Source organism: Typopeltis vanoorti, chromosome 12, assembly GCF_054136105.1.
Source record: "Typopeltis vanoorti isolate ZY-2024b chromosome 12, IOZ_Tvanoo_1.0, whole genome shotgun sequence".
NCBI classification, from domain to species: domain Eukaryota; kingdom Metazoa; phylum Arthropoda; class Arachnida; order Uropygi; family Thelyphonidae; genus Typopeltis; species Typopeltis vanoorti.
In genome coordinates, this window is record NC_143560.1 from 12,014,333 (window position 1) to 12,042,079 (window position 27,747).

At 33.7% G+C, this 27,747-nt stretch overlaps 1 protein-coding gene across 1 annotated transcript in view; it reads right to left on the reverse strand.

Moving 5' to 3' along the window:
* Tsc1 (tuberous sclerosis 1 protein hamartin) overlaps positions 1-27,747 on the reverse strand; it is a 315,684-nt gene that overhangs the window by 139,118 nt on the left and 148,819 nt on the right. Inside the window, exons 8-9 of the mRNA XM_090401542.1 lie at positions 19,784-19,938; positions 1,048-1,089 (exon numbers count right to left, since the gene is read on the reverse strand). Coding sequence (XP_090257668.1) covers positions 1,048-1,089; positions 19,784-19,938 — 197 coding nt within the window. The remainder of the gene's footprint in view (positions 1-1,047; positions 1,090-19,783; positions 19,939-27,747) is intronic.

Here is a 27,747-nt window from a genome sequence, read left to right on the forward strand (position 1 = left end):
AACCATCTCACCAGTTTTTGTCTGTTTTGTTTCGGTCACCCCTATTATGTCGATCTGGTACTTATCTAATTCCTCAGCTAGCTCCATTTCTTTGCCATTCAGACTTCTTATGTTGATAGTACCGATCTTTAACTCTGGTGATGTTGAGTTGGGGTATTTTTTAGGATTTGTTCCAGTTGCTGATTTTTCGCTGTTTGTTCTGGTTCCTTGGCGAAAACAATGGCAGGCCTTGTTTAACTAGGTGACCCCCAGCCAGCATGGAATTCTGTCATGTTGTATTATCATCATTGTTTATTTTGGTTTAAGCCAATAAGAATACAATTTGGTCGGCTAAATTCTAAATTGCCAGTCCATCCTTGCCCGTTCAGTATCCAGGTAGATACTTAACAGGGTGCACCACGAGAAGGTGAGGATTGGACATTAGGTCAGGAGCCCTAGTCAGTTCTCTGCATTCCTTTGAAGGTTATGTGGAGGTCTCCTCTCAGTTATATAGCTTTGACTTAAGCACCCCTACGAGAAATTATATCTTGTGTAATTTAGGCAAAATTCTTTTGCCTAAATTTAAGCAAATGTTGTATGTGAAGAAACTTAATAAATATATGGAGATTTTATCTTTATTCGATATACAGGGAAAAGTAATAACATACTATATAATTACCATAACTAATGTCTAGTGCTATAAATGCTGTAGGTAGTACGACAGGACTGAACTTAAAAAGTGAACAAACAAAACTGCTTAAGGTACTCAACCGATGAGTAAGAACTTCAAACTTAAAAACTTAAACACCAAATGGAAATCTTTTCTATTAACCCAAGGCCTGACATCCTAGATTGATTGTTGCACATTTGATCATAGTGCAAAAACCGAAAACGATTGGAAAGTACAAACTTTCCAATTTGAAGCTGAGATACAAATCTCAGCTTCAAAAACTGGTAACAATTCATTCATTACTACAAAACATGCTGAATTATTCAGAAGAACAATGAATCATCACAACTTAAAAAAATATGCAAAAGGAAATTTTTTTTGAAAAACTGCATACGTACCAATTAAAGGAACATCTTCATTTTTATCTTTTGGCCAAGAATCTGGAAATAAGAAAAAAATGAAAATAAAATAAAATAATATATATATACACATAATGATTTTTTTTTCAAACATACTGATTTACACTTATTTGTATAAGCAGCTTTATTTTGGCTTACCACCTAACCTGAAGCTTGACATTTATCTAATGTTCATCCTATGATGTTATGAGCAGCTATTGATACTACTCATATAAATCAGATAAGCTGGTACTTCTAAAGAGGTTACAAGAATATTCCATTTAGTAGAGGATTTCTATAGCCAGTGATGTTGACTTTTTTTTTTGCTTGTTTTAAACAAAAATTAAAAGATAACAGCACAATGAACATTAAAACAATTTGTATGTATGTATGTATGTATGTATGTATGTATGTATGTATGTATGTATGTATGTATGTATGTATGTATGTATGTATGTATGTATGTATGTATGTATGTATGTATGTATGTATGTATGTATGTATGTATGTATGTATGTATGTATGTATGTATGTATGTATGTATGTATGTATGTATGTATGTATGTATGTATGTATGTATGTATGTATGTATGTATGTATGTATGTATGTATGTATGTATGTATGTATGTATGTATGTATGTATGTATGTATGTATGTATGTATGTATGTATGTATGTATGTATGTATGTATGTATGTATGTATGTATGTATGTATGTATGTATGTATGTATGTATGTATGTATGTATGTATGTATGTATGTATGTATGTATGTATGTATGTATGTATGTATGTATGTATGTATGTATGTATGTATGTATGTATGTATGTATGTATGTATGTATGTATGTATGTATGTATGTATGTATGTATGTATGTATGTATGTATGTATGTATGTATGTATGTATGTATGTATGTATGTATGTATGTATGTATGTATGTATGTATGTATGTATGTATGTATGTATGTATGTATGTATGTATGTATGTATGTATGTATGTATGTATGTATGTATGTATGTATGTATGTATGTATGTATGTATGTATGTATGTATGTATGTATGTATGTATGTATGTATGTATGTATGTATGTATGTATGTATGTATGTATGTATGTATGTATGTATGTATGTATGTATGTATGTATGTATGTATGTATGTATGTATGTATGTATGTATGTATGTATGTATGTATGTATGTATGTATGTATGTATGTATGTATGTATGTATGTATGTATGTATGTATGTATGTATGTATGTATGTATGTATGTATGTATGTATGTATGTATGTATGTATGTATGTATGTATGTATGTATGTATGTATGTATGTATGTATGTATGTATGTATGTATGTATGTATGTATGTATGTATGTATGTATGTATGTATGTATGTATGTATGTATGTATGTATGTATGTATGTATGTATGTATGTATGTATGTATGTATGTATGTATGTATGTATGTATGTATGTATGTATGTATGTATGTATGTATGTATGTATGTATGTATGTATGTATGTATGTATGTATGTATGTATGTATGTATGTATGTATGTATGTATGTATGTATGTATGTATGTATGTATGTATGTATGTATGTATGTATGTATGTATGTATGTATGTATGTATGTATGTATGTATGTATGTATGTATGTATGTATGTATGTATGTATGTATGTATGTATGTATGTATGTATGTATGTATGTATGTATGTATGTATGTATGTATGTATGTATGTATGTATGTATGTATGTATGTATGTATGTATGTATGTATGTATGTATGTATGTATGTATGTATGTATGTATGTATGTATGTATGTATGTATGTATGTATGTATGTATGTATGTATGTATGTATGTATGTATGTATGTATGTATGTATGTATGTATGTATGTATGTATGTATGTATGTATGTATGTATGTATGTATGTATGTATGTATGTATGTATGTATGTATGTATGTATGTATGTATGTATGTATGTATGTATGTATGTATGTATGTATGTATGTATGTATGTATGTATGTATGTATGTATGTATGTATGTATGTATGTATGTATGTATGTATGTATGTATGTATGTATGTATGTATGTATGTATGTATGTATGTATGTATGTATGTATGTATGTATGTATGTATGTATGTATGTATGTATGTATGTATGTATGTATGTATGTATGTATGTATGTATGTATGTATGTATGTATGTATGTATGTATGTATGTATGTATGTATGTATGTATGTATGTATGTATGTATGTATGTATGTATGTATGTATGTATGTATGTATGTATGTATGTATGTATGTATGTATGTATGTATGTATGTATGTATGTATGTATGTATGTATGTATGTATGTATGTATGTATGTATGTATGTATGTATGTATGTATGTATGTATGTATGTATGTATGTATGTATGTATGTATGTATGTATGTATGTATGTATGTATGTATGTATGTATGTATGTATGTATGTATGTATGTATGTATGTATGTATGTATGTATGTATGTATGTATGTATGTATGTATGTATGTATGTATGTATGTATGTATGTATGTATGTATGTATGTATGTATGTATGTATGTATGTATGTATGTATGTATGTATGTATGTATGTATGTATGTATGTATGTATGTATGTATGTATGTATGTATGTATGTATGTATGTATGTATGTATGTATGTATGTATGTATGTATGTATGTATGTATGTATGTATGTATGTATGTATGTATGTATGTATGTATGTATGTATGTATGTATGTATGTATGTATGTATGTATGTATGTATGTATGTATGTATGTATGTATGTATGTATGTATGTATGTATGTATGTATGTATGTATGTATGTATGTATGTATGTATGTATGTATGTATGTATGTATGTATGTATGTATGTATGTATGTATGTATGTATGTATGTATGTATGTATGTATGTATGTATGTATGTATGTATGTATGTATGTATGTATGTATGTATGTATGTATGTATGTATGTATGTATGTATGTATGTATGTATGTATGTATGTATGTATGTATGTATGTATGTATGTATGTATGTATGTATGTATGTATGTATGTATGTATGTATGTATGTATGTATGTATGTATGTATGTATGTATGTATGTATGTATGTATGTATGTATGTATGTATGTATGTATGTATGTATGTATGTATGTATGTATGTATGTATGTATGTATGTATGTATGTATGTATGTATGTATGTATGTATGTATGTATGTATGTATGTATGTATGTATGTATGTATGTATGTATGTATGTATGTATGTATGTATGTATGTATGTATGTATGTATGTATGTATGTATGTATGTATGTATGTATGTATGTATGTATGTATGTATGTATGTATGTATGTATGTATGTATGTATGTATGTATGTATGTATGTATGTATGTATGTATGTATGTATGTATGTATGTATGTATGTATGTATGTATGTATGTATGTATGTATGTATGTATGTATGTATGTATGTATGTATGTATGTATGTATGTATGTATGTATGTATGTATGTATGTATGTATGTATGTATGTATGTATGTATGTATGTATGTATGTATGTATGTATGTATGTATGTGAGCCTCCATAGCTTTTATCAGTTTCAAAAATGCCCTTCAGTCAGAAAGACCTCAGTTTAAATATCATCTGGAATACAAAAAATCATTATCAGGGTTTTTTTCAAGTTAAGGCAAGTTAGATGGTCTCATCTGGACGTGGCAGAGTTTTTCATCCTGGCATGGAAAATTGAACAGGAGAATACATGCAATTCACATACAAAATATATTACAGGCACAGGGCAAAACACTCTGGGAATAACAATTAGGAAATCCATAGGTGCCTTGAAGTCATAGGCATGAGGAATGTGGAAGATATGTATGTGTGTATGTTCAAAATTTACAGTTTGTAAAAGCCAAAAATCACTTTTCTTAATTTTCTGATTTCCCAAGAAGAAACACATTTGGTTTGGTTTGCAATACAAAAATAATGCCATAATCCTTCAGTTAATCTTTCTATATAATAATATTACTAATATCATGGTATATTTATATCATGCATATATATAAATAGCCAAGATTCATTTGCATGTTCATAAAATATGCATGTGATGTTTGGTGCATATAAAATTCCACTCATAATATCATACAACATGTATCCTTAAGAAGTGTATAGGACATTATGATATTACTACAAAAAACTTTACATTACACTAACTTACTAGGGACAACTTTTCTCTGAATTAGTCTGTTATCTGTCAGAGCTCCAGTGTTGGAGCTCTGACAGATAACAGATCTTATATTTCAGTCTTGACACTGTACTGATGGAGAGAAGGAATAAGACTTTCTTATTCCTTCTCTACATCAGTAGCAAATTATAGACCAATCAGTATTTCAGGAGTGGTGGTAAAAAAACTAGAGAAATTGGTCAAAAAGAGAATTCAAGAATGGGTGGATAAGAATGTAATACTCCATGAAGGGCAACATGGTTTTGTGAAGGTTGGTCATGGCTTAGTAATTTATTAACTTTTTATAATAGAGTGACAGCTGAGTTGAATAAAGGAAATGGCTACACAATGATTCTGATGGATTATGCACAACCATTTGACCAAATACCACATCAAACTCTGTTATGCAAATCAGAACAAATGGGGATTCGTATGACACTGGTTATGTGGATAAGAGGGTAGCTGCTTGAATGTCAGAAAGTGGTATATAGAGGAGCAGAATCCAAGTGAAAGCTAGTGACTAATGATGTGCAGCAATTCAGTGCTAGGAACACTACTGTTCCCAGCACTGAATTCAGAATTAGGTAGAGAAATAGTTAATCAAGGTGATGTGGAGACTTACAGTATGATTTAAATAAGCTGTCAGCATGGGAAAAAGATAGTGAGTGCCAGTTTAATGTGAATAAATGAAAAAGTTATGCATTCTGGAATAAAGAGAGATTACAAACTGTGTACCACATTGATGGAAAGGTACTCCAGGAAATAGATGAATCTAGGGATTTAACGGTGGTAGGTAAATTGTTAAAGTTTAGAGGACATATTGCTTAAGTTCTAAGGTAGCTCATATGATCACTTGGCTACTGAAGAACACACTAACATGTAGAGATAAGGAAGTTGTTATTCCTCTTTATAAGGCATTGATAGGTCTACATCTGGATTACTGTACTCAGGTCTGGTCTTTTGGGTTTCTTGGGGATGAGGAAGTGAAGGAGAGGATTCAGAGGTAAGCACTGAAGATGGTGAGTGATCTGCAGGTTGCAGAAGTTGGTTTGATAGGCAAAAAAGAGGTGACATGATAGAAACATTTAAAGTTACTTAAAGGGTTTTATAGAACTGATGCAGATGAAATGTTGCAGTGCTTTGCTAGAGGGAGCAGAATAAGATGTCATTCCTTGAAGGTGAGTAAAATGGTGGTTAGTGGGAATGTGAGGACTAGATTTTTTGTTTGGAGGGTTGTGAATGAATGTTATAGGTTGCCAGAGCCAGTTGTTACTGCTTTGTCTGTTAATGGATTCAAGAAGAGGTATGATAGATTGTATGCATAGCCAGAGACTTAGGAGTGTTAGTGGATAGAGAGTTAAAGTTCAGGGGGCACATAGCAAAAATGGCTAAAGCAGCTCATCAGATCACTTGGTTACTGAAGAATATTTTGATGAGCTGAGACAAGCAGGTTATTGTTCCTCTTTATTGAGCCTTGATGAGACCCCCATCTTGACTACTGCATGCAGATCTGGGTGCCAGGGTTTCTTGGCAATGAGGAAGAAGTGGAGAGGATGCAGAGGCAAGTGATCAAGATAATAGTGGGTCTATGGAATGAACGTTATGAGAACAGGCTGAAGATTTGCAGGTAACAGAAACTGGTTGATAGGCAGAAAAGGGGTGATATTATTGAGAGATACAAATTACTGAAGGGTTTTTACAAGATTAATTCAGAGGAAATTTTTCAGAACAGGTCTGGTGGTTGGAGAACTAGGGGCCATCCATGGAAACTGAGTAAGAGTGTAGTTAGCAAGGGTGTTAGAACTAAGTTTTTTGCTTGGAGAATAGTGAAGAGTGGAATAGATTGCCAGCGTCTGTTGTGGGTGCCACAACTGTGAATGAGTTCAAAGTAAAGTATGATAGATAATGTGCAAATGTTGATAGTTCATGAATGTTTAGAGCCTCCCCCAGTGAATCTATGGACTCCTTGGAATTGCCCACAATAATAATAATATTTTCAATAGAAATTATGGCTAATCAGCTGAAGTGTTTTTCTTCTAGGGTACACAACAACAACTGGGCGATGGCAACTGGGAGATGGAATAAAAGATCAAATATGCAATTCTATTCTGTTAATCTACTACCAGGTAAATTTAAATAATATTTTTTTGAGAAATGAGTTAAAAGAAAGGTATAAACATAAAATTTGAAAAATCTTGCTTATAATTAAGTTTATTTTTATTGTGTAGAATTGTATGGAAATTATATTGAAATTCCCCAAACAAAAAATGAGTCAGCTAGTTAATAAATATTTATATTATACATTTTCCTTTATATCATATATCAAAATTTGTAGGATCATTTAAGAAAGAGATGGTTAAAAAGAGTGGTCCGAAAATGATTTAAAATGAAAAGGTATAATTGCACAATATTAAAATGAAGAAAAAATACAGATTTCTAATTCATTTATTAATATTATTTTGTAATTAACAAACATATTTACACATGTTACATATATACATTAAAACAAAAAAGTATATGAAATTCAAAATATTTTTTTTTTAATTTATTAATTCATATAGTTATATGCAATACCATGTAAATATTCTATTATATTTTCCCTATCGTAATTTATAATTTTTTTCCAAAATTCTTTGGCCAGCTTCATCGTAACGTCTACATTTGTGCTGATGTTGAAAACCTGCTGCTGCTCTTTCATAATCAACATCATATGTTGTTTGAATTTTTTGAGTCCATTTATAAAAATCCATAAATTTGGATGACTTGCGCTGCTGCCAAAGCTCAATTGCAGTTTTCGACGACAGGCTTCTGCAAAATTATTTGTCCTATCGCTTCCATTTATTGTTCTTTGGTACACAGTAAACATTTGAGGAAAAAATCAGTAGAGCCCTGGTTCTATTATTCCTTAGATGACCTATGTATGTGTTCGTAAACCATTCTAAACTTGGTTGAAATTCATTGGATAAATGATTCTCAAGTTCAGAAATAGCATAAATAATATCTTGTTCTGGAACGAAAGCAAGTGAAGTGATCATTTTGTTCTGGAACGAATATCTTGTTCTGGAATGAAAGCAAGTGAAGTGATCATTTTTGAATTTAAAGTGAATTGTGCATCATAATTATATCTGGTTAAAAGACTGCATGAAGCTAAATGCTTACGAAGATTTTGTACGAGATGATAAAAGCAACCATTTATGTTAGCTTTTGGAAATACTATACGTAGCGCATGATGAATGGCAATTTCAAAATCAACATTTATATTTTTGGGATCTAGTAATGGCCACATTTCATGTATCATATAAAATAATTTTGTGTATGTTTCATGAGTCTTATTAGATAGTAAACAATATAAAGTAGGGAAAACAGGACCTCCATCCTTTCTTGCCAAAATAACAAAAATTTGAGCAAAAAAAAATGGGGGGAGAGAGAAGTAAAAATGTGCCATCCATAAATAATTCATTCATGCTTTGGCTCCACACTACATGGCTTTCACGACCAAATATTAATATTCTCATTGGGTCGACCTGTTTTGATCCAGAATCAGCCAATAAAAAATGTTCAAATTGTGATGGACTAAATTCATAATTTAAGTATTCTTCAGGAATAATTATTGTTTCCCTAGAATCAGGATTAATTGCGGCTTTTAAATTTTTAATCTTCTTCTTCTTTGAATATTTCTGCACAGACTGCTTTGACTTGGAAGCATTCCTTCTACTGCAGAAGAAACATTTTGTAAAACTTGAGTTCTGATTTGTGATGGGTTGCTCATTGTCGTATCCACTAATTTTTGGCTGTTGTACTAACTTCTTGCGTTATTACTCTGGCAGCATTTCCAGAACTGCTACATGTGTGTTCCTGTTTTTCAGAAATTTGTGATCCATCACTGACACTTGTCTAGATTCTACCTTTACATCCTGTGTTTTTATTTTCACATTGCCAAAATTGAATTGAACCTTCCTTATCAATCTTGTCTTTAACATAAAGATACCCATTCCAAGCATATTTTTCCTTGTCTCTTTAACTTAATATTCTTGAGTTATCCATTTCTGAAGAATAGAAACAAGAAATATAAATATAAAAATAAAATTTTAAAAAAAGCTTTCACCATTGATATAATTAAGAATTTTTTCATTACTATTTTTCACTTGTTGAGACACAAATAAAAGATTCATCATAATAATTGTCCTTAGCAATTTGTTTCATTTGAGATATAATCAAGATTTTGAATTTTATTTAAATTAATTTAGATGTTAAGTATACAATTTAGTATACGATTAAGATTATAAATTTTGAATACATACCTTTTATTTACTTAAAGTTGTTCTTTGTACGTTGCAACTGCAACATTCACACAAATATTGGAAACGATGTAATAAACAAACGACTAGTTTTACTGTTTAATAGAAGTCAAAATATCTTGCGAATGCGTAATGAACTAAATAACCGCACACAAAACGCACAAATGATAAATTGCCAAAGAAGAGACCTAACGCAGTGAAGCTCAGAAATACTCAATTTCATCATCAAATTCCAGACATGTACCTCAAGGGGTGTACAGGGTATGATAGTACTACATGAAAAATTTACATCATTACTAACTTTCTATCTACAATTTTCCTCCAAATCAGTCTGTTACTTGTTCAAGACTCCAACATTATCAGATCTTATATTTCTATTGTCTAAGGCACTTTGTATCGTAACAATCTAGCTATATCCTGGTCTTCCTCTGGGTCATTTTCCTGCCAACCTGGCACAGAACACTTGTTTTGCTAATGTTTCCTTGCCCATTCTGTTTAAGTGATGTACCACCTGGGATTAGCTCTGCTAATGCATTCCTGGATACTGATAATGTCAAGATCTTTCATAATATAGTCATTTTTAAAATGATATTGCCATTGATGCCATCTGTTCATGCCTATAATCTTTCTCAGGACTCTCATATCTGCAGTCTCTAGTTTTGGGTCAAGTGTTTGACTTCTGATCCAGCCCTCAGATCCATAAGTTAAAACTGGTTTGAACACTGTTTTGTATACAGCTAATTTAGTGTTCCGACTAATTTCTCTCTTATTCCATATGAATTTATTCAATTGACATCCTACCATACCAGCTTTGTTGATTCTGTTGTCTATTTCCATATTTAATTTACCATCTTCACTAAAAATTGTGCCTAAGTAGCTGAAATGTTTTACTTGTTCCACGTTCAAAACACAGGTGACATTTTCAATGATTCTACCTATTTTCATTGTCTTTGTCTTTTTATTGCTGACCTTCATACCACGTTTATTACAACAGTTATTCAATTTAGTCAGAGAATCTTGCAAACTTGTAGCGGATTTATTTAGAAGTATAACATTGTCCGCATAAAGCAAAGAGCTGACATTAACATCTCCAATTCTGATATCATGTTTAATGATATCAGAATTGGAGATGTTAATCTCCAATTCTGATACCACTTTCCTTTATAATATGATCCATACAGATAACAAATAACAGAGGGAATAATGTACATCATTGACTCACACCAGATTTAACATTAAACCATCTTCCTTATATTTCAATTCTAACTGCTGACTCAAATAAAGACTAAGTATTGCTTGATATAATGCCCCATTGACACCATATAACTGTAGCGCATTGAATAGCCTCTCTCTTGGCACCTTGTCGTATGCCTTTTCCAGATCGACAAAACTTAAATACAGACGTATGTTATATTTCCATTCTTTCTGAACTAACTGTCGTAAAGTGAAGATCTGATCCTGAATCTAGCTTGTCCTTCACCAAGCTTTTCTTCCACAATTCTTCTCAACTGTTTCTCAAGTATACTGGCATAAATCTTGCCCGGAGCACTCGGTAGGGAAATACCTCTGTAATTCTCACATTCAGCTTTATTTCCCTTTTTATGTATGGGTAATATTAGAGCTCTACTCCAATCATCAGGAATTCATCCCTCTGCCCAGACCTTCTGAACTATACAGTGCAGCCACCGTAAGACTTTTATACCACCATACTAAAGCATTTCTGGAATAGATGATATTATATCATCTATTCCAGCTGTCTTTCCACATTTCAGACTTTTGATGGCTTTTTCTACTTAAAGCATGGATATGTATTTCTGATTGCATGCCTGGTCAGTATTTTTTATCACTGTGCTGTCATCACTGCTAGTTTCATTTAGCAATTTTTCAAAGTAATTACTCCATACTTCAAGGATATCTTTTTCTCCCATTTTCATGTCACCTTTATCATCTCTAACTCCTTTTACAGCACTGCTTCTTCCATTTCTAAGCTTCTTCAACAACCTCCAGAATATCTTACCACTTCTTGATATTTATTTTCCATGTTCTTGAAAAAGTCCTCCCATGACTTTTGTTTAGCTAGTTTTAAACAGTGTTTAACTTTCTTACATTTGTCTCTGTATTCTCTAAGAGCACAAGCTGACTTATTTGCCAGGAACTTTTGATATGCTTTCTTCTTTTCTTTCACTGCCTCTTTAACTTCCTGTGTCCACCATTGAGTTCTAATTTTTCTATCCTTGCAGACAACCTCACCACATGACTATCTTGCTGAATCAATTAGGGTTTTCTTCAAGGTCTGCCACTGAATCTCCAAGCTATGGTTCTTGTTCTCAAACTCTTTCATTTTTTCTTCAATAATCTTTGTGTATTTTAGTCTACAGTTCACATCCGAGAGCTGCTCTTTATTCGCTTTAAGACTTTCTTACATGTCATTCTATTCAATATGAAATTTAATTTTATCCTGCTCAAGATCACTTCCAATTTCAAATCCTCTGTACACTCTGGTGTCCTGCAGCAGGGAGAAAACATCACTATCAACAATATCTTAGTCAATGAGACTTTTCTTATTCCTTGCTTCTTCTCTCCATGTTCATTTGTGCACAATTTTATGTTGGAACATGGTGTTAGTAATAACAAGTCCATTTCCTCAGCAGAAATTCAACAGGTATTTGCCATTATTATTAGCTTTGCTCTTTTCTCCAAATTTTCCCCAAATATTTTTGTATGTCTGACAATCACTTCCTACTCTGCTATTTAGATCCCCAAGGACCAACTTTTCCTTTTTCATTGTGTCAGCAGCTTTCTCTAGAGCCTCAAAAAATTCCTCCGCTTCTACTTTAGTAGAACCTTCTGTGGGACCATAGGCACAAATAAGTCTCATTGTCCAGTTCCCCATTCTGATATTTGCCCACATCACTCTACTTGAGATTACCTGCCATTCAAGAAGATCAGCCTCGTATTTAGTGTTGAATACCATGGCTACTCCTTCTTTTCCTTGATTGTTATTGCCTGAATATAACATTTTGTATTTATTGCTCAGAAAGATCTCACCAGTTTTGTCTTTTTTGTTTCAGTCACCCCTATTATGCCGATCTGGTACTTATCTAATTCCTCAGCTAACTCCATTTCTTTGCCATTCAGGCTTCTTATGTTGATAGTACCGATCTTTAATTCTGGTGATGTTGAGTTGGGGTGTGCTTTCAGATTTGTTCCAGTAGCTAACTTTTCGCTGTTCGCCTTGGTTCCCTGGTGAAAACAACTGAGGCTTTGTTTAACCAGTCGACGCCCCAGCCGGTATGAAATTTTGTCATGTTGTACCATCATTTTCTATATATTGATTTAAGCCAATAAGAATACAATTTGGTTGGCTAAATCCCAAATTGCCAGCCCATCCTTGTTCATACAGTATCCAGGTAGATACCCAACAGGGTGCACCATGAGAAGGTGAGGATTGGACATTAGGTCAGAAGCCCTGGTCGGTTCTCCGCATTCCTTTAAAGACTACGTGAAGGTCTCCTCTCAGTTATACAGCTCTGATACTTCTTTACAAAATAATATTAATAAATGAATTAAAAAACTGTATTTTTTCTTTATTTTAATATTGTGCAATTACATCTTTTCATTTTTAAATAATTTCCAGATCACTCTTTTTAACCGTCTCTTTCTTAAATGATCCTACAAATTTTGATATATAATATAAATATTTATTAACTAGCTGACTCATTTTTTGTATGGGAAATTTCAATATAACTTCTATACAATTCGTAATTCTGTGGGAAATTTCAATATAACTTCTATAATACAATTCGTAATTCTACATAATAAAAACAAACTTAAATAAACTTAATTATAAGAGAGTTTTATAAATTTTATGTTTATACCATTTTTTAATTCATTTTTACCTGGTAATAGATCAACAGAAAAGAATTGCATATTTGATCTTTTATTCCGTCGCCCACTTGGCCATTGCCCAGTTGACTGTCGCCCAGTTGTCCGTGTCCCTTCTTCTAAGCTCTCCATTCAATGAAGCTAATGCTAATGTTTTCAATGTTCCTCCCTATCTGCATAGTGTTTTTGTTTTTACTGCTGATTTTTTTTATAACAAATCTGTAAGAGCAATTATTCAATTTATTTAAGGAATCCTGAAAATTTGTACTCATGATGATGTTATATTGTCAATTCATTTGACAGTATAACATCAACTGCTTAAAGTAAAGAGCTGAGCTGAAATCTAATTCCAATGTTCTCACATAATGCCAGTTTCTCTCATATGATCCACAGATGAATAACAGTGGGGAATAAGGGGAGGGGGAGAGAGAGAGAGAGCGCCCTTGCCTCACATCTATGTGGCAAATAAGAAGAAAAATAATTATGGCAGGTGGATGCTGGTGGACAGCTATGGTAGCAGTGTAAACATAGCAAATGATATAGTGGAATTATTTAAATATATAGTGGAACACTTCATCAGTGTACATCATAGTGGTGTGAATGATGCTGTTCAACATGTAGAAGGGAGGCAAGAATTGGGAGAATTAAAGGTGTATCAAGTGTTGCTCGGGTTAGATGTTAATAAAGTTTAGGAATGGATGACATATCACCACATCTTTTTAAATAATGTGCAAAACAGTTAGCTGTGCCCTTGTTCAGGATATTTATTGAGAGTCTTGCGGTGGGTCAAGTTCTTAAGGTGTGGAAAGAAGGCAAAATAGTAACTCTCCACAAGCATGGTTCAAAAACAGAAGTTTTCAATTACAGACCAGTCTGTATATCTACAGTTGTGATCAAAGTGTTGAAAAAATTGGTTAGAAATAGAATATAGGATTGGATTGATGAATATAAGATTCTCTATGATGGCCAGCATGGGTATGTGAAGGGCAGGTCTTGTTTTAGCAACTGTTTATGCTTTATGATAAGGTGACGGATGTGTTGGATAGGGGAGAATCATATACAGTGATCAGTGGTATCATATATCCATTTTGTATCATGTATCCATTTTGGTTGGGTGTCTTGTCGTGGCTTATGCAACCCGTGCTACAAAATTCACTTTCATCGATGTATGAAAGTTTTGAAAGCATATAGCACATCAGTGTTCATCTTAATTGGTCTAATGAAATTAATTGTAACCAAACGTGCACAGAGTGGGAGACAATGTGTTTGTTTTAAGATACTGTATATTAGAAAACAATAATGAAGGAGAATGCTATATTTAGTTGGTATATTTGAATTACTCAAAGGAAAATTTGGAAGAGGAGGATGAGGTTTACCTCCTTCAACTACAATACTGTTTCCCACTGCAAATATGGGCAAAAAAGTTATAATTTATCAAAAATTATATATTAAAAACTTGTCTATATTATATATAAAAACTTGTCTACCACATCAGTTCACACTTCATGCATGCAAAACAGATGAAACTCAGAAAACGAAAACAGCAACTCATGACAAATGACAACGTTCAATTGGATTGATTGACACAATAACCAATCAGCTTTTTTAAATAATGAAACCTGTGGTGCGATCATAATTAAAAGAAATACACATATTAACCACAGTGAAAATTATCATCATCATCATCAAATTCCTGCCATGTACCCTCAAGGGGTATACAGGATATGACAGTACTACATGAAAAAATTACATCATTACTAACTTCCTATCTACAATTTTCCTCCAAATCACTCTGTTACTTGTCAAGACTCCAACATTATCAGATCTTATATTTCTATCATCTAAGGCACTTTGTACCGTATCAATCCACCTATATCTTGGTCTTCCTCTGGGTCGTTTTCCTGCCAACCTGGCAGAGAACACTTGTTTTGCTAATCTTTCCTCTCCCATTCTATTTAAGTGACCATACCACCTGAGATTAGCTCTGCTAATGCATTCCTGGATGCTGACAATGTCAAGTTCTTTCCTAATATCCTCATTTTTAATATGATAAATTTTTAATTATTAATTTTTAATATGATAAATTTTTAAATTTTATTTTTAATATGGTGAAAATTATTTAATTGTAAATATTTCATCCTAAGGACGTTTAAAACAATAATAGGAATAACATACAGTTAGGATGCATGATTACAATAGAATCTCATTAAATGTGCGTAACATGTTACAAAAGTGAAAAAAAAAAAAAATTATTTAACACAATTTTGTATGACAATTTCCCATACTTTAGGAATAGTAAGAACGTCGTTGCAGCTTAAGTTTGGTCTGTGTAGTAGGGCTTCAGAAATTTCTTTGTATAAACATTCATGTTTATATAAAGATCTATGTAAAAGTTTAGACTTTTCCCAATGGATCCTATAGTTTGGATTTTCAATTCCGTGTTGAGAGAGGCCAGATTTCTGCGGTTTAAAAAGACGAATGTGGTCTTGATGTTCCGAGATGCGTTTCTGAACAGACCTACCTGTCTGTCCAAAGTAAGACAATTTGCATGAGCATGGAATCTCATAAAAGCCAGGCAACATCAAAGTGAGAATTTGTCCTTAGGAGAAGGTAACAAGTTGTAAATTTGGTTGATAGGTTTGTAAGTAGTGGCAAAATGTATTTCTTCATAATTTTAGAAAGACGTTCAGAGATGCCTTTGACGTAAGGTATGGGAATCCTATGGTTACATCGGCACGTCTGTCTTTCACAAGCCTACATTCTCAGGTCGCTACATTCACAATTCTTCCGCTCATCATCCATCTCAGAAATCTGGCATTATTAAATCACTAGTTTCCAGAGCACACAAATTCTGCTCCTCTGAAGAATCTTTAAACCAGGAATTAGAAGTAATCAAAAATACACCATCCTAAATGGATATAATCCTAAAAATACCTTCAAAAAATCATCAGTCACTTCTTCACACATCAAACCAGACAGGAAGAAGTCCATAGGATTCCCATAGTGATATTCTTGGACTATGCAAAAGCATTTGATAGATTACCACATGATATGTTGGTGTACAAGCTGCAGAGGATAGGAATAGATAGTATATTGGTTAGATGGATTGAAGCTTGGCTCTCTGAACAATACCAGCAAGTTGTGTATGATGGAGCTGTGCCTCAGGGTTCACTTATCATAAGCAGTACTCCACTACCATGTTTTTCCCCTCCTATCCTGCCGAAAAATGCTGTACCCTGCTACTACTATTCCTGTTATTATATCATCTTCGTCAACCATGTCTCGGTGATCCCAATAATCTTTGGCCAGGATGACACTATCAGTGCCACCAATTCATCTCCTTTATTCCGGATACTCCTGGTATCAGTAAAAAGCATAAAAATGTCACTGATTCTATACTTATCATTATCCCCTCTGGACCCCAATGGACTCAGTGTTACTTGATGTCATCCCCCTTACCCCAAGCACCCATTCCCACAAGAGGCCACCCCTGCTACCATCCACCTTGGGAATTTTAGTTTCCTTGCACTGACACACGACACATCGACTCATTCAGAAAACAGCAATCTCTCCAGATGTCTACGTCCTTCCTCATTCAAATGCAAGCGGTCTCTCGCATACAGTTCCTTTCTGTCCTCAAATGCCCTCCAAGCATCCACATATTCCAATCCTCTCTTCTGACACATTCTGGCTATTATGCTATTCATTATTACTGCTTTTCTGCCAAGCTGATCATTATCATAACTGGGTAACACACACAATCTTTCCTCTTTGCATTTTCTTTAGTACAACCTCAAGCATGAATCTAAGATCTCTCGCCACTCGATTTACACTGCCTCTCAAGTCTCATGCCCACCATCACAATCATTTCATCCAACCTCTCATCCCACTTAATTGCGTGCCATAGCCACACTTTCTATCACCTGCAGACAAACACTCCTCTGTCCTCCTATTTTGCACACCATGGATCATCGAGTCTCCATATATCACACTCTTACCACTCTGTTCTTTGATTGTTCACCTACATCCCTCACTCCCTCTCCTCTAACCCTTTCTCTCTCAGTGTTCCCCTACTTACCTGCTGTCCTGGCATCACTCCCTCGCATTCTTTTAATTTCCTCTCTCTGTTTCCATTCTCTCCTCTTCTATCATTCCCATGCCTCTCTCTCATTCCTTCTCTTCTACTGTTTCTATTCTCTCCTCTTCTATCGTTCCCATAACTCTCTCTCTCACTCCTTCTCTGATTCACCTTGCATTCATCTCTTCCATTCGCCTACTCTCATCTTTCATACTTCTCATCTCATTCCAGAGAAATTCCACCTCCTCTTTCAACTCATTTATCTCTCTCTCTCTCTCTCTGCAAGTTAGTCACTCTTATTTGCCATTCATCCTCCCAATCAAGACAATTTCCAAAAACTTCACAATCATTCCATACTCCAGTCTTATTTTTTCATTCATATTTCACTCATTATTCTCACCTATTACACTACTTGTCTCTCAAGATTCTCCAGCTCCTGATGCAATGAGGTCGGATATTGTAACATCTAACTCACTGAATTCCTCCCATTGCCTACATTTTGATCAGCTTATACAAAAAAAAAGTAAGAGCTGACAAAAAACCACATCAAAATTCCCCCCCCCCCCCCCACACACACACATACATACATACACAATGAGTAAAAATTAGTATAAGACAGCAGAAGTGATTTCATAGACTGCTAGAAGAATGTGCCAACAAGATTATGAATCTGAAAAAGAATCTTTTGATGCCTTCTGAGCAATAAAAATCTTTTTCCTGAGCATTTCATTTATAAATGCTATGTCACCATAGCTTATAAGTCTCTTATTGTGGCTTAGAAAAACCTATATTCCACTTTTATAATTTCAGTAACTTTTTCCTATTTGTGATCTCGTATTATATATGTAAGTTGTATAACAATTAATTATATATTGGGTTTTATCTTTTATCCAAGTGTTAGCAAACAAAGTTTGCACCTGAAATACTTTTAGGACTGGGGCAACTCATGGTAAACAAGGTATAAGTTCTCATCACTTGCCTTCGTATCTACCATAATGAAAAGCATCTCCTTGCAGACATTTATCTATGCATTAAGGGAAGGACCACTACCCAGACCGGTTTCAACCTTTATTGAGGTCTCATCAGTGGGAGCCAGACCAAGAGGTGGTGATACTAAGGTGGAAGCAATGGAGAAGTCATATTTACCTATACAAGTTGCCAAAGGGTGTCACACCCTATTATTAAAATTCTCTGGATTAGAGATATGTTTATGGAAGTTTTTACACTTGGCTATGCTACTAATTATATATTGGGTTTTATCCTTTATTCAAGTGTTAGCAAACAAAGTTTGAATCTGAAATACTTTCAGGACTGGAACAACTTTTGGTAAAGGTGGTATAAGTTCTCATCACTTGCTTTAGTATCTCCCATAATGCAAAGCACATCTGCTTGCAGACATGTGTGCTTTGCATTATGGGAGATACTAAGGCAAGTGATGAGAACTTATACCACCTTTACCAAAAGTTGTTCCAGTCCTGAAAGTATTTCAGATTCAAACTTTGTTTGCTAACACTTGGATAAAGGATAAAACCCAATATATAATTAGTAGCACAGCCAAGTGTAAAAATTTCCATAAACTTATTTGCATAACTACCTTATTTTACAAATTTAAATAAATAAAAGTATTATACTGAATACAGGAAGAAAAATTTCTTTTGTTTGTAAACAAAATAGAATCATAATGCTTTCTGTTGTGTGAATTATCAACAGACAATAAAATACAAAAAAGCAAGTATCTTGCAGCTTTAAAAAAAATGAACACTATATATTTTGCTCTAGTACAAGATGAATAAATTAAACCATTGACTAAGGCTCATTAAATGATTTTAGCAATCTACTATGCTTAAATGAAAATTAAATTGATTTCAGCATAGTCGGTTGCTGGTTATCTTAGTTTATGATTGCAAATTCTAACTAAAGACATGTTTATATAATCAATTTCCACTGCAACAAACTCATAGAAAATTTATGCTATTATGGATAGTTTCTGTCTTTTTTCAGAATAGCAACATACCCATGAGGTTTCATCCAAAACGTTTTTTTTGATAGTTTGTTATACTGGGTAATTTGATATAATAATGTTTGCTATAGTGGTAGTCAACAGTATTTCCACTTTACATTTAACATTGTGTAATTTTGAAAACTCTTCTAAACCTAAAACCATTCCTTACAGAAGTATGATTAAAAAAAATATATATACCTTTTGATGCTGAGGAAGGCCAACACTGTGGGTATCTATAACTAATGATTTTTTCCTTTGTACTCCATACCGAATCTTCTTCAATTCCCTCAATTACATCCAGTGATACTTTGGCACATTCGACAATAATATCATGAGTCTCCATCTTCTTCCAACTGCATATGTCCATAAACGAATAAATACATTTATAACAAGATTAAGGCTTTTTATATTTTGTTAGCCAGACAGCCAAGAATGTACAAACATACCTAAAGTTTGATGTTTTTAAAATTGACAACATTACTGTTAATGAGAAACTTGTTTCCACTAAATTTAAACTATGCAAAATACCACTGCTGTGATAAAATGACATCTGTAGTGAATGCTGCAATCATTTACAATAAAGTGTTCACAAGATGACTTAAAATTTCTTTATGAAAAAAAATAAATGCATTGTTAATTGTGTAGTGAAGATTCAAGGTAAGGTGTTAAAACTTAGAGAGATAACTAAATAAATTTCATTATTACTTCCAATATTTCCAATGGCATCTTCAGAGGAACAATATACTAGGTACAGATTTGTGCACAAGGGCACTATACAAATAAGTGAAACTGGGTGAAGCTGAAACTGGGCATAATGATATATTTTCATTGTGAATTTCTGGCAGTTCACATATCTGAGGCTGTGGGGTGGGCACAGCAAGAAGAAAAAGTAAGAATGAATTTTGGTAGCACTGAAGTGACCAAGTTATCCTCGCTCCACTGAAGGAAGGTATGGAGATCAGTGTTTAATGCACTGGTTATAAATGATCTTGAAGCTTAGGATGTCTGAGCACTGCATTCTATGTTGAATCAGTAGGATGAATGGAGTGTTCTATCATCAGCAAAGCTGTAGATAGGATTAGTTGACTGAGAGTAGATCATTTATGTACAGGATAAAGAGGGTGGATGATTCTTTAGGTATTTCTGCACTGAATGCAGTCACACAGTTCGCTGCATGTCACTGCCTTGAAGAGAGGCGAGAGAGAGAGAGAGAGAGAGTGTGTGTCTACCAAATTAGAGGATGGCAGGTAGACCAAAGGTGACAATATGCTTAGCAGGTCTTGATGATAGACACAATCAAACACTCTAGAAGTGTCAAGTGTGACAGCACATATCTTTCATATTTTTCTGAAATTTTTCATGGCACATATCGTGTTGGACAATGTAGGCTAAGAGGTCATCCATGGATCTAGATCAAGAGAATCTATCTTGTGATCATTGATTAAATGGTGGAACAGTAGGTAGCAGAGAAGTTGACTCGGTGACTATTCTCTATTATTATTTTGGCAAGGACTGAAGTGGTGGTGTTTGGTTAGTAGTTTGATAGCAGAGTTTTATCTTTCCTGTTTTTTGAGTAGGTAGGATATATATATATTAGCTTCCATGTGCCTGAAATAAATGTCAATTGAGAATAAGATTGTAGAGATGATAAAGCAGCATCAGCTCTGAATCATAACAACAACATTTCAGTACAACTGGAAAGAGAGAAATAGAGATGCCACTGGGAAAAGAAGACTTTTCCAGTGGCATCTCTATTTCTATTTCGCCAAAAAAAAAAAAAAAACCACAGAAGACACATGGTACTCAGTTTCTGGTAGGAGGAGATTTGCTTTTAGGTATAAGAAGAAAAGAATAATGTCAGGAGGTCAGTTTTATGTGCTATAGTGGTGCCATCTGGACGAGAAAGAGACAGAAGTGCAGGTGAGCAGAAGTTGCATCCAATGGTCTTTGCAAAGGGAGGCAAGTTTTCTGATATTGGTATTTTGAAGTTACATTTGGATTTTCTGATGGTTGTTTTGCATTTATTACACTTTGGCACAGGCTGAGTATGAAGCTGGTGGTTCTTGTTACAGGCCACATGCTGTAAGCTGAGTTTTGATTTAACTACATTAGCATACCATCTGATGAATTCTGTATTGGAAAAGGGAATGAGAATTGTGACAGAATGGAGAAATTAAGACCTTTATGCTGATGAGGATAATTTCTGTGACTCACTCAGAGCAAATCAAATCAGAACAGCAAAGGCAGTAGTTAGTCTAACCACAGAAAGACTATTATGCTGTAGTTGGTCTAATCATGAAAGGGAGAGTAATTCCAGATCTCATTCCACTTAGCATGTTTGAAGTGCCAATGTACACGAGGTTGGGAGTGGCTGGAGGGAGATTTGTGTGGAGAGAGGGAGCATTCTGTGTAGAGGAAACTTGCACAAGAATGTGATCTGAGTTACCAAGAAGAGCAGCAGTGACCTCTAAAGTGTATCTTGAAGCAGTTAAAAAATGGATCATGAGGTATTAGGAGAGCATTATCAGAAATTCAGGTAGGCAGATGTATAATTTGCATTAGGTCATATCAAAGACATCTGCATCTCATAAAGCTTAGTAAATGGTACCGGAAATGGAGCTTTTTTTTCCTTTCCCATATTCCTTGTATTTTATAAATTGTATTTCTTGGGAAGCACAGCGGGGAGGGGGGGGGGGGCTGTTCCACAGTGTAGCAGTTGCAGGGATTAAAGAGGAGGAAAAGAAACTTGTTGTTTGTTTCTAAGTGTACTGTGAAGGGATGTTGAACAGCAGCTGCACGTGTTCCGACAAGTTCGTATTGAGTGGAGGAATTATTGATGTCATTTCAGATGAGCATTTCCCATGGAAATATTTGCAGAAACCAAATGTCTGTGCAAAAGTGGGGGGAGTGGGTTGGTAAGAGATCATTAATAAGTCTAATTGCTCTCCTCTGTATTGAGTCAAGCATTTTGAGGAAGCTTTAAGGGGCCCAATCCCATATGTAGGATTAGTATTCAATAGCTGGGCCGATTTGTGATTTGTATAATGTTAACAGCTGTTCAGGTGAAGTAACTTCTTGAGCGAAAGAAATCCTAGTTTTTTTTGAAGAGGATGCAATGTTGTGATGTGTTTATGCCAGGAGAAGTTTGATGTGAGGGTAATTCCAAGAAGAGAAATCTCAAACTGTCTGGAAATTTGGGTATCATCAAAACAAATACTGGAAAAAAATGGTTCTCTTTTATGGGAAATAAGACAGTACTGGGTTTTATTAGCATTAAAATTGATGAGGTTATCCAAACCCCACTGGAGGATGGCTTGGAGATCAGAATTGAGGGTGGTGATAGTGGTTGATGCTCTGTAGGTTGAGGTGAGTTGTGTAGGATAGGGTTTATCAAATAAAAGTGAGGATGTAATGTGCTGTTGTTTGCAAAACTGTTTATTCGGTTGAAGGCCAACTGAAGTAGGTCATTGATATATAGCAGGAAGAGGGTTGGTGAAAGGACAGAACCTTGTGGAACCCCAGCATTAGTTGAATGGTGAGAGCATTGGGAACCATCCACCATCACAGTCAGTGTGCATCCAGACAGAAAGCTGGCAATCCAAATGCAGAAGTCCTGGGACAGACCAAATGATGGTAGTTTGCTTAGCAAGCCTTTGTGCCAGACCCGGTCAAAGACTTTGAAGATATCAAGTGCAACCACTTGAGATTCGCCAAACTTCTCCATGGCATTTGTCCAGAGATGGGTGACATACGTGAGCAGATCTCCTGTTGATCAGCAGTGACAGAATCCATACTGGCAGTCGTTTATTAGGTGGGTGTCTTCAAGGTAGTGTAGGAGTTGGGAATTGATGATTTTTTCCATTACTTTAGAGAGGACTGAGGTAAGAGAGATAGGCCGATAGCTGAATCGCAAATAGTTGAGTTTCATGGATAGGAAGGTAAATAGGTCAGGTTTGGAATTTAGAGAGCAGTAAATATGGTAGATGAATGTTATTATTATATCACACCTCCAGGGAATTCAAAGACTCATTGAGAGAGGGCATCAACTCTACAACTTTTTGTCTCACCAACCTTCATCATCTAACACCAACGCCATCTACCACCGACTACCATTACTAGTGCTTTTACAGACAATCACAAACATTCATGCCCACAGCAGGATTCGAACCCACAGCCTTTTGACTGGAGAGCTGATACGCTAACCACTCGGCCAACCAGGCCGGCAATGTTACTGAATGGGACAAGAAAACCTAGTGTAAAATCTCTCAAATAAATTTTTTTATTAAATTTCTAAGATCAATTTTACAGAGGTTTCCGAACATATAGAAATTAGAAAGTATAATGTATTAAAATGAATGTTATACTTCTACTGTTAAGATGCATAAATTAATGTATATTGAAGTACATGTAAAATGAAAAGTAAAGGATTAACCCGGATTATAGCGAAGTAAAAATAAAAGTTTGCAAGGTCATGCGAATATAGAAATGTGCCCCCAAGAACAGAGAGAGCCAAAGTGACGTCATTATGCTCACGGGTAATCCTGGAAACTACATCCGAAGAACAAAGGATTAGCAATGATATAAAAGGGCTCTCGGCTCGAAGCTCTGGGGAGTTTTTTTTGTCTCCAGATTTTGGTTGCAGGTACATGATCCCAGGTGTGAGGGAAAAGGAGAGGCCATAATTTTCGATGAATTTCCCGTGGATGTGCTATGAGAGTGCGGTTACCCATTAGAAATCGAGGTAACATCAGTTGTTCCATTCCAATTTCCAGACTGAAAATCAATCTAACCTTTCCGGAAAACTTCTACAGCAGAACCAACAGGATCATCCTGACAACAGTCAGTACCCAGGAAGAAACACAACGTCAAGCTAAACTAACTGAGGTTTGTGCAAGTTGAGTGAACTGTGTTTGTAAAAGTCAATGTAAGCACAATTTTGTTAATGTCTTATAAGACAACTGAGAATTGTATGTGTGCTTACAGGAAATTGTTAGTATTTAGTTAATAAGTTGTGGTAATGAAAGGGAAAACGAATGTTAACCTATATTTGTAGTGAACAAAGTTTAGCTAAGTGTAACATAAGAAGCACCTACATGTCTAAATTACATATCTAAGCATTGTGACAGGGTTAATTAAGTGTTGTGTGTATAATGTTCAGTTGCATATTTTGCCTACTGTGTATGCAACAGGCCTTAGAGAGTTAATGTCTCCTATTTGTTTGTGTATTGCATCATTTTACTAGGTTAAAATAAAATGTTTTGTTTGTGTAACTATCTTGCCTGATCTATTTGCAATGCACTATCTCCAAAAAAATTAGCGAACAACCTGCGAACCTGTTTAATTAAGTATTACCACAACTAGCTATAAAGGATTGTGTATGTTAAATTTGATCTCGCATATGTTCTATACTTAAAATTCTCAAGCTATATATATAATTTAGAATGGCGCAGTCATTAAACAAATAAATTTTTCTAAATTGCATAGTTTGGGAGAGTTGGTAACCTGTTTATTGGGGATAGACTAATAACAAAGGTCATTCACTAGCAGTGCAGAAATAAAGATGATTATGAAGGATTAATAGTGAGGTCTATATACAATTTTATTTGAATAAAGTAGAAGAAATAAGTTAGGCCTAAAGTGCACGTGTATAAGGAATAAAAGGTGCAATTGATAGCAATATAAAGTTGATAACAGAATATTAGAATATCACAAATGGTGCAACAGACAACCTCTTAAATATATAAGATCTTAAATATTCTTAACATAACAAAATAAAGAAAATTTTACACTAGAGCCAGAGGAGGTCAAAAGAAAGGGAGAATCTAAATTAGCCATTTTTTATGGAGAGTTGTGGATGGTTAGAATGCATTGCCTGAGAGTGTGGCAAGTGCAAAGACTGTGAATGTGTTTAAGGCATGGTATGATAATCTTTGTGTGAACAGTGAGATCTCTTGCAATGAATCTTTTGACTTCATGACTCCAATGATAATTGGAGTCATGAAGTCAAAAGATTCATTGATAATGATAATAATAATAAAATCACTGTACTGTTAGTTTTTAGGATTGTCTAGGTTCAGGACTTAAATTTCATTAACAAGCTAGATGTCCATATGGTTGAAACACATCAGTCAATTTATACTTCATATTCGTGCTATTTCAACGGCATTTGAGTGTTCTAACAACTTCAACAGGAATCGTTGGAAGTTTTTTAGTTGGTTATACTATGTATTAAAGATACCCAGAAATTATATTCTTGGTTTAATCCTTTATCCAAGTGTAAGCAAACAAAGTCTGCACCTGAAGTATTTTCAGGATTTTGTTTGTTTACACTTGGATAAAGGATTAAACCAAGAATATCATTTCTTGGTATCTTTAATATATAATTTCAATGGGCACTATGTATCCATGTTTTGACAGACATATATACTACCTAACCATCCTTAATGTGTATATACACATGGATGGTAAGGTGGTTAAATCTTGTAACAGCTAGGAATTATTCTAATTCTCCACAAATTTGCCTGAGGATTATTTTTCATTATTTAGGGAATTTATCTCTCTATTAACCTATACTAAAAACTTTTATATATGTTCCTATTTCATAATTCTTGTCAACTCATAGTTTCAAGATCAGCAGTATTCATAATCTAATTAGTATTCATAATTCATAAATATCATAAATTCAGTAGTTAAAAGAATGGAGATGAAGTTATATAAATTAAGTGAGATGTCTTGTAAACAGTTTTAGGTTTTGATTACTGATCATCTCTTTTTTTATGGTATTACAACACAAAAAATGAGTATTGATGCTGCCATACTTGTTGACATTAGGAGAGCATGCTTCAAAGTCAGTAACGGTTATGAAACACATTCCTAACCTCAACAAATATAGCTGTATTAATCTGCCAAAAATATAGGAGACAGTCATCTTTAAGATCAACATAACTGTAAAAAACTTCTTTTATACAACATTAGAAGGTGCCAAATTAGGAGACTTTAGGTAACTTTTATTACCTAAAGTCTTCTAATTTCATTTCATTACAATTTGAATTCTTAAGTATTTACAATTCAAATTGTATTTCTGATTTGAAATCCAGAAATATAAGCCAGTTGATATCTTTCTATGATTTATTGTTTTCTGTGCTATGATATCATAAAAAAAAAGAAATGTCAGAAATATTACACAAATCCAATTTTAATCTATATTTTCATTATTTAAGATATATTTAAAATAACAATTTTACAACAGCTTTTTTTCTCCTCCCAATGCTTTCCAGGCCATTTGTTTTTTACATTAATAACAAGGCATAAAGAAATCATGCAAATCCCTTGTTTTTCAATCACAATAGTATTATTTTAACTATTTAAAGCATAATTAAATCAATGTTTCTTGAGTATAAGGACTATAAATCTTATTCACGGGGGCTCTCAACCCCCAGCAACATCCTCAAAATGGATATTCTAACAAGTGAAAACACATAAAGGTAAGCGATTAGGAATCACGGACATTTTAAAAGTAGCCACATGGAATGTGCAAAGCATAACAACAAAGGAATTAGAATTTGTAAAACAACTAAAAACTAAAAATATTAATATAGCTGTGATAACAGAAGCGAAAAAGCAATTAAAGGGAACAAAAGATATAGGATGACTTTACTATGCTATATAGTGGAGTGGACCAACATATCAGAGCTTCTAGTGCTGTGGCCATTTTAATCAATAATAAATGGAAAAATAGAATACAAAAATAGAATTTTGTAAATGATCAAATATAACAGTTAAAAGGGAAATATGGAGAAATTCGTATGAATAACAATGGTCAAGAACTATTAGACTTCTGTACTTCAATAATTTCAAAATAACCAAACTTTTTTTTTAAAAAAAAAAAAGAATTTAAATAAATATACTTAAAATGGCACAGGAACAAGATATATAATTAATTATATCATTACTAATCAGAAACTAGCTCCAGGAGTGAGAGATATACATGTTTACAGAGGAAGTGAAATTTTTTCAGATCATTACTTAGCTCTCTAAAATAGAAGTACTAGCAAATTGGAGAAAGGAAGTAAATAAGAAACAACAAGAAATACAAAGTATAACTATTACAAGAAGAAAGTATTGGAATGCTATACCAATCAGGATTAACAGATTACCTAAAA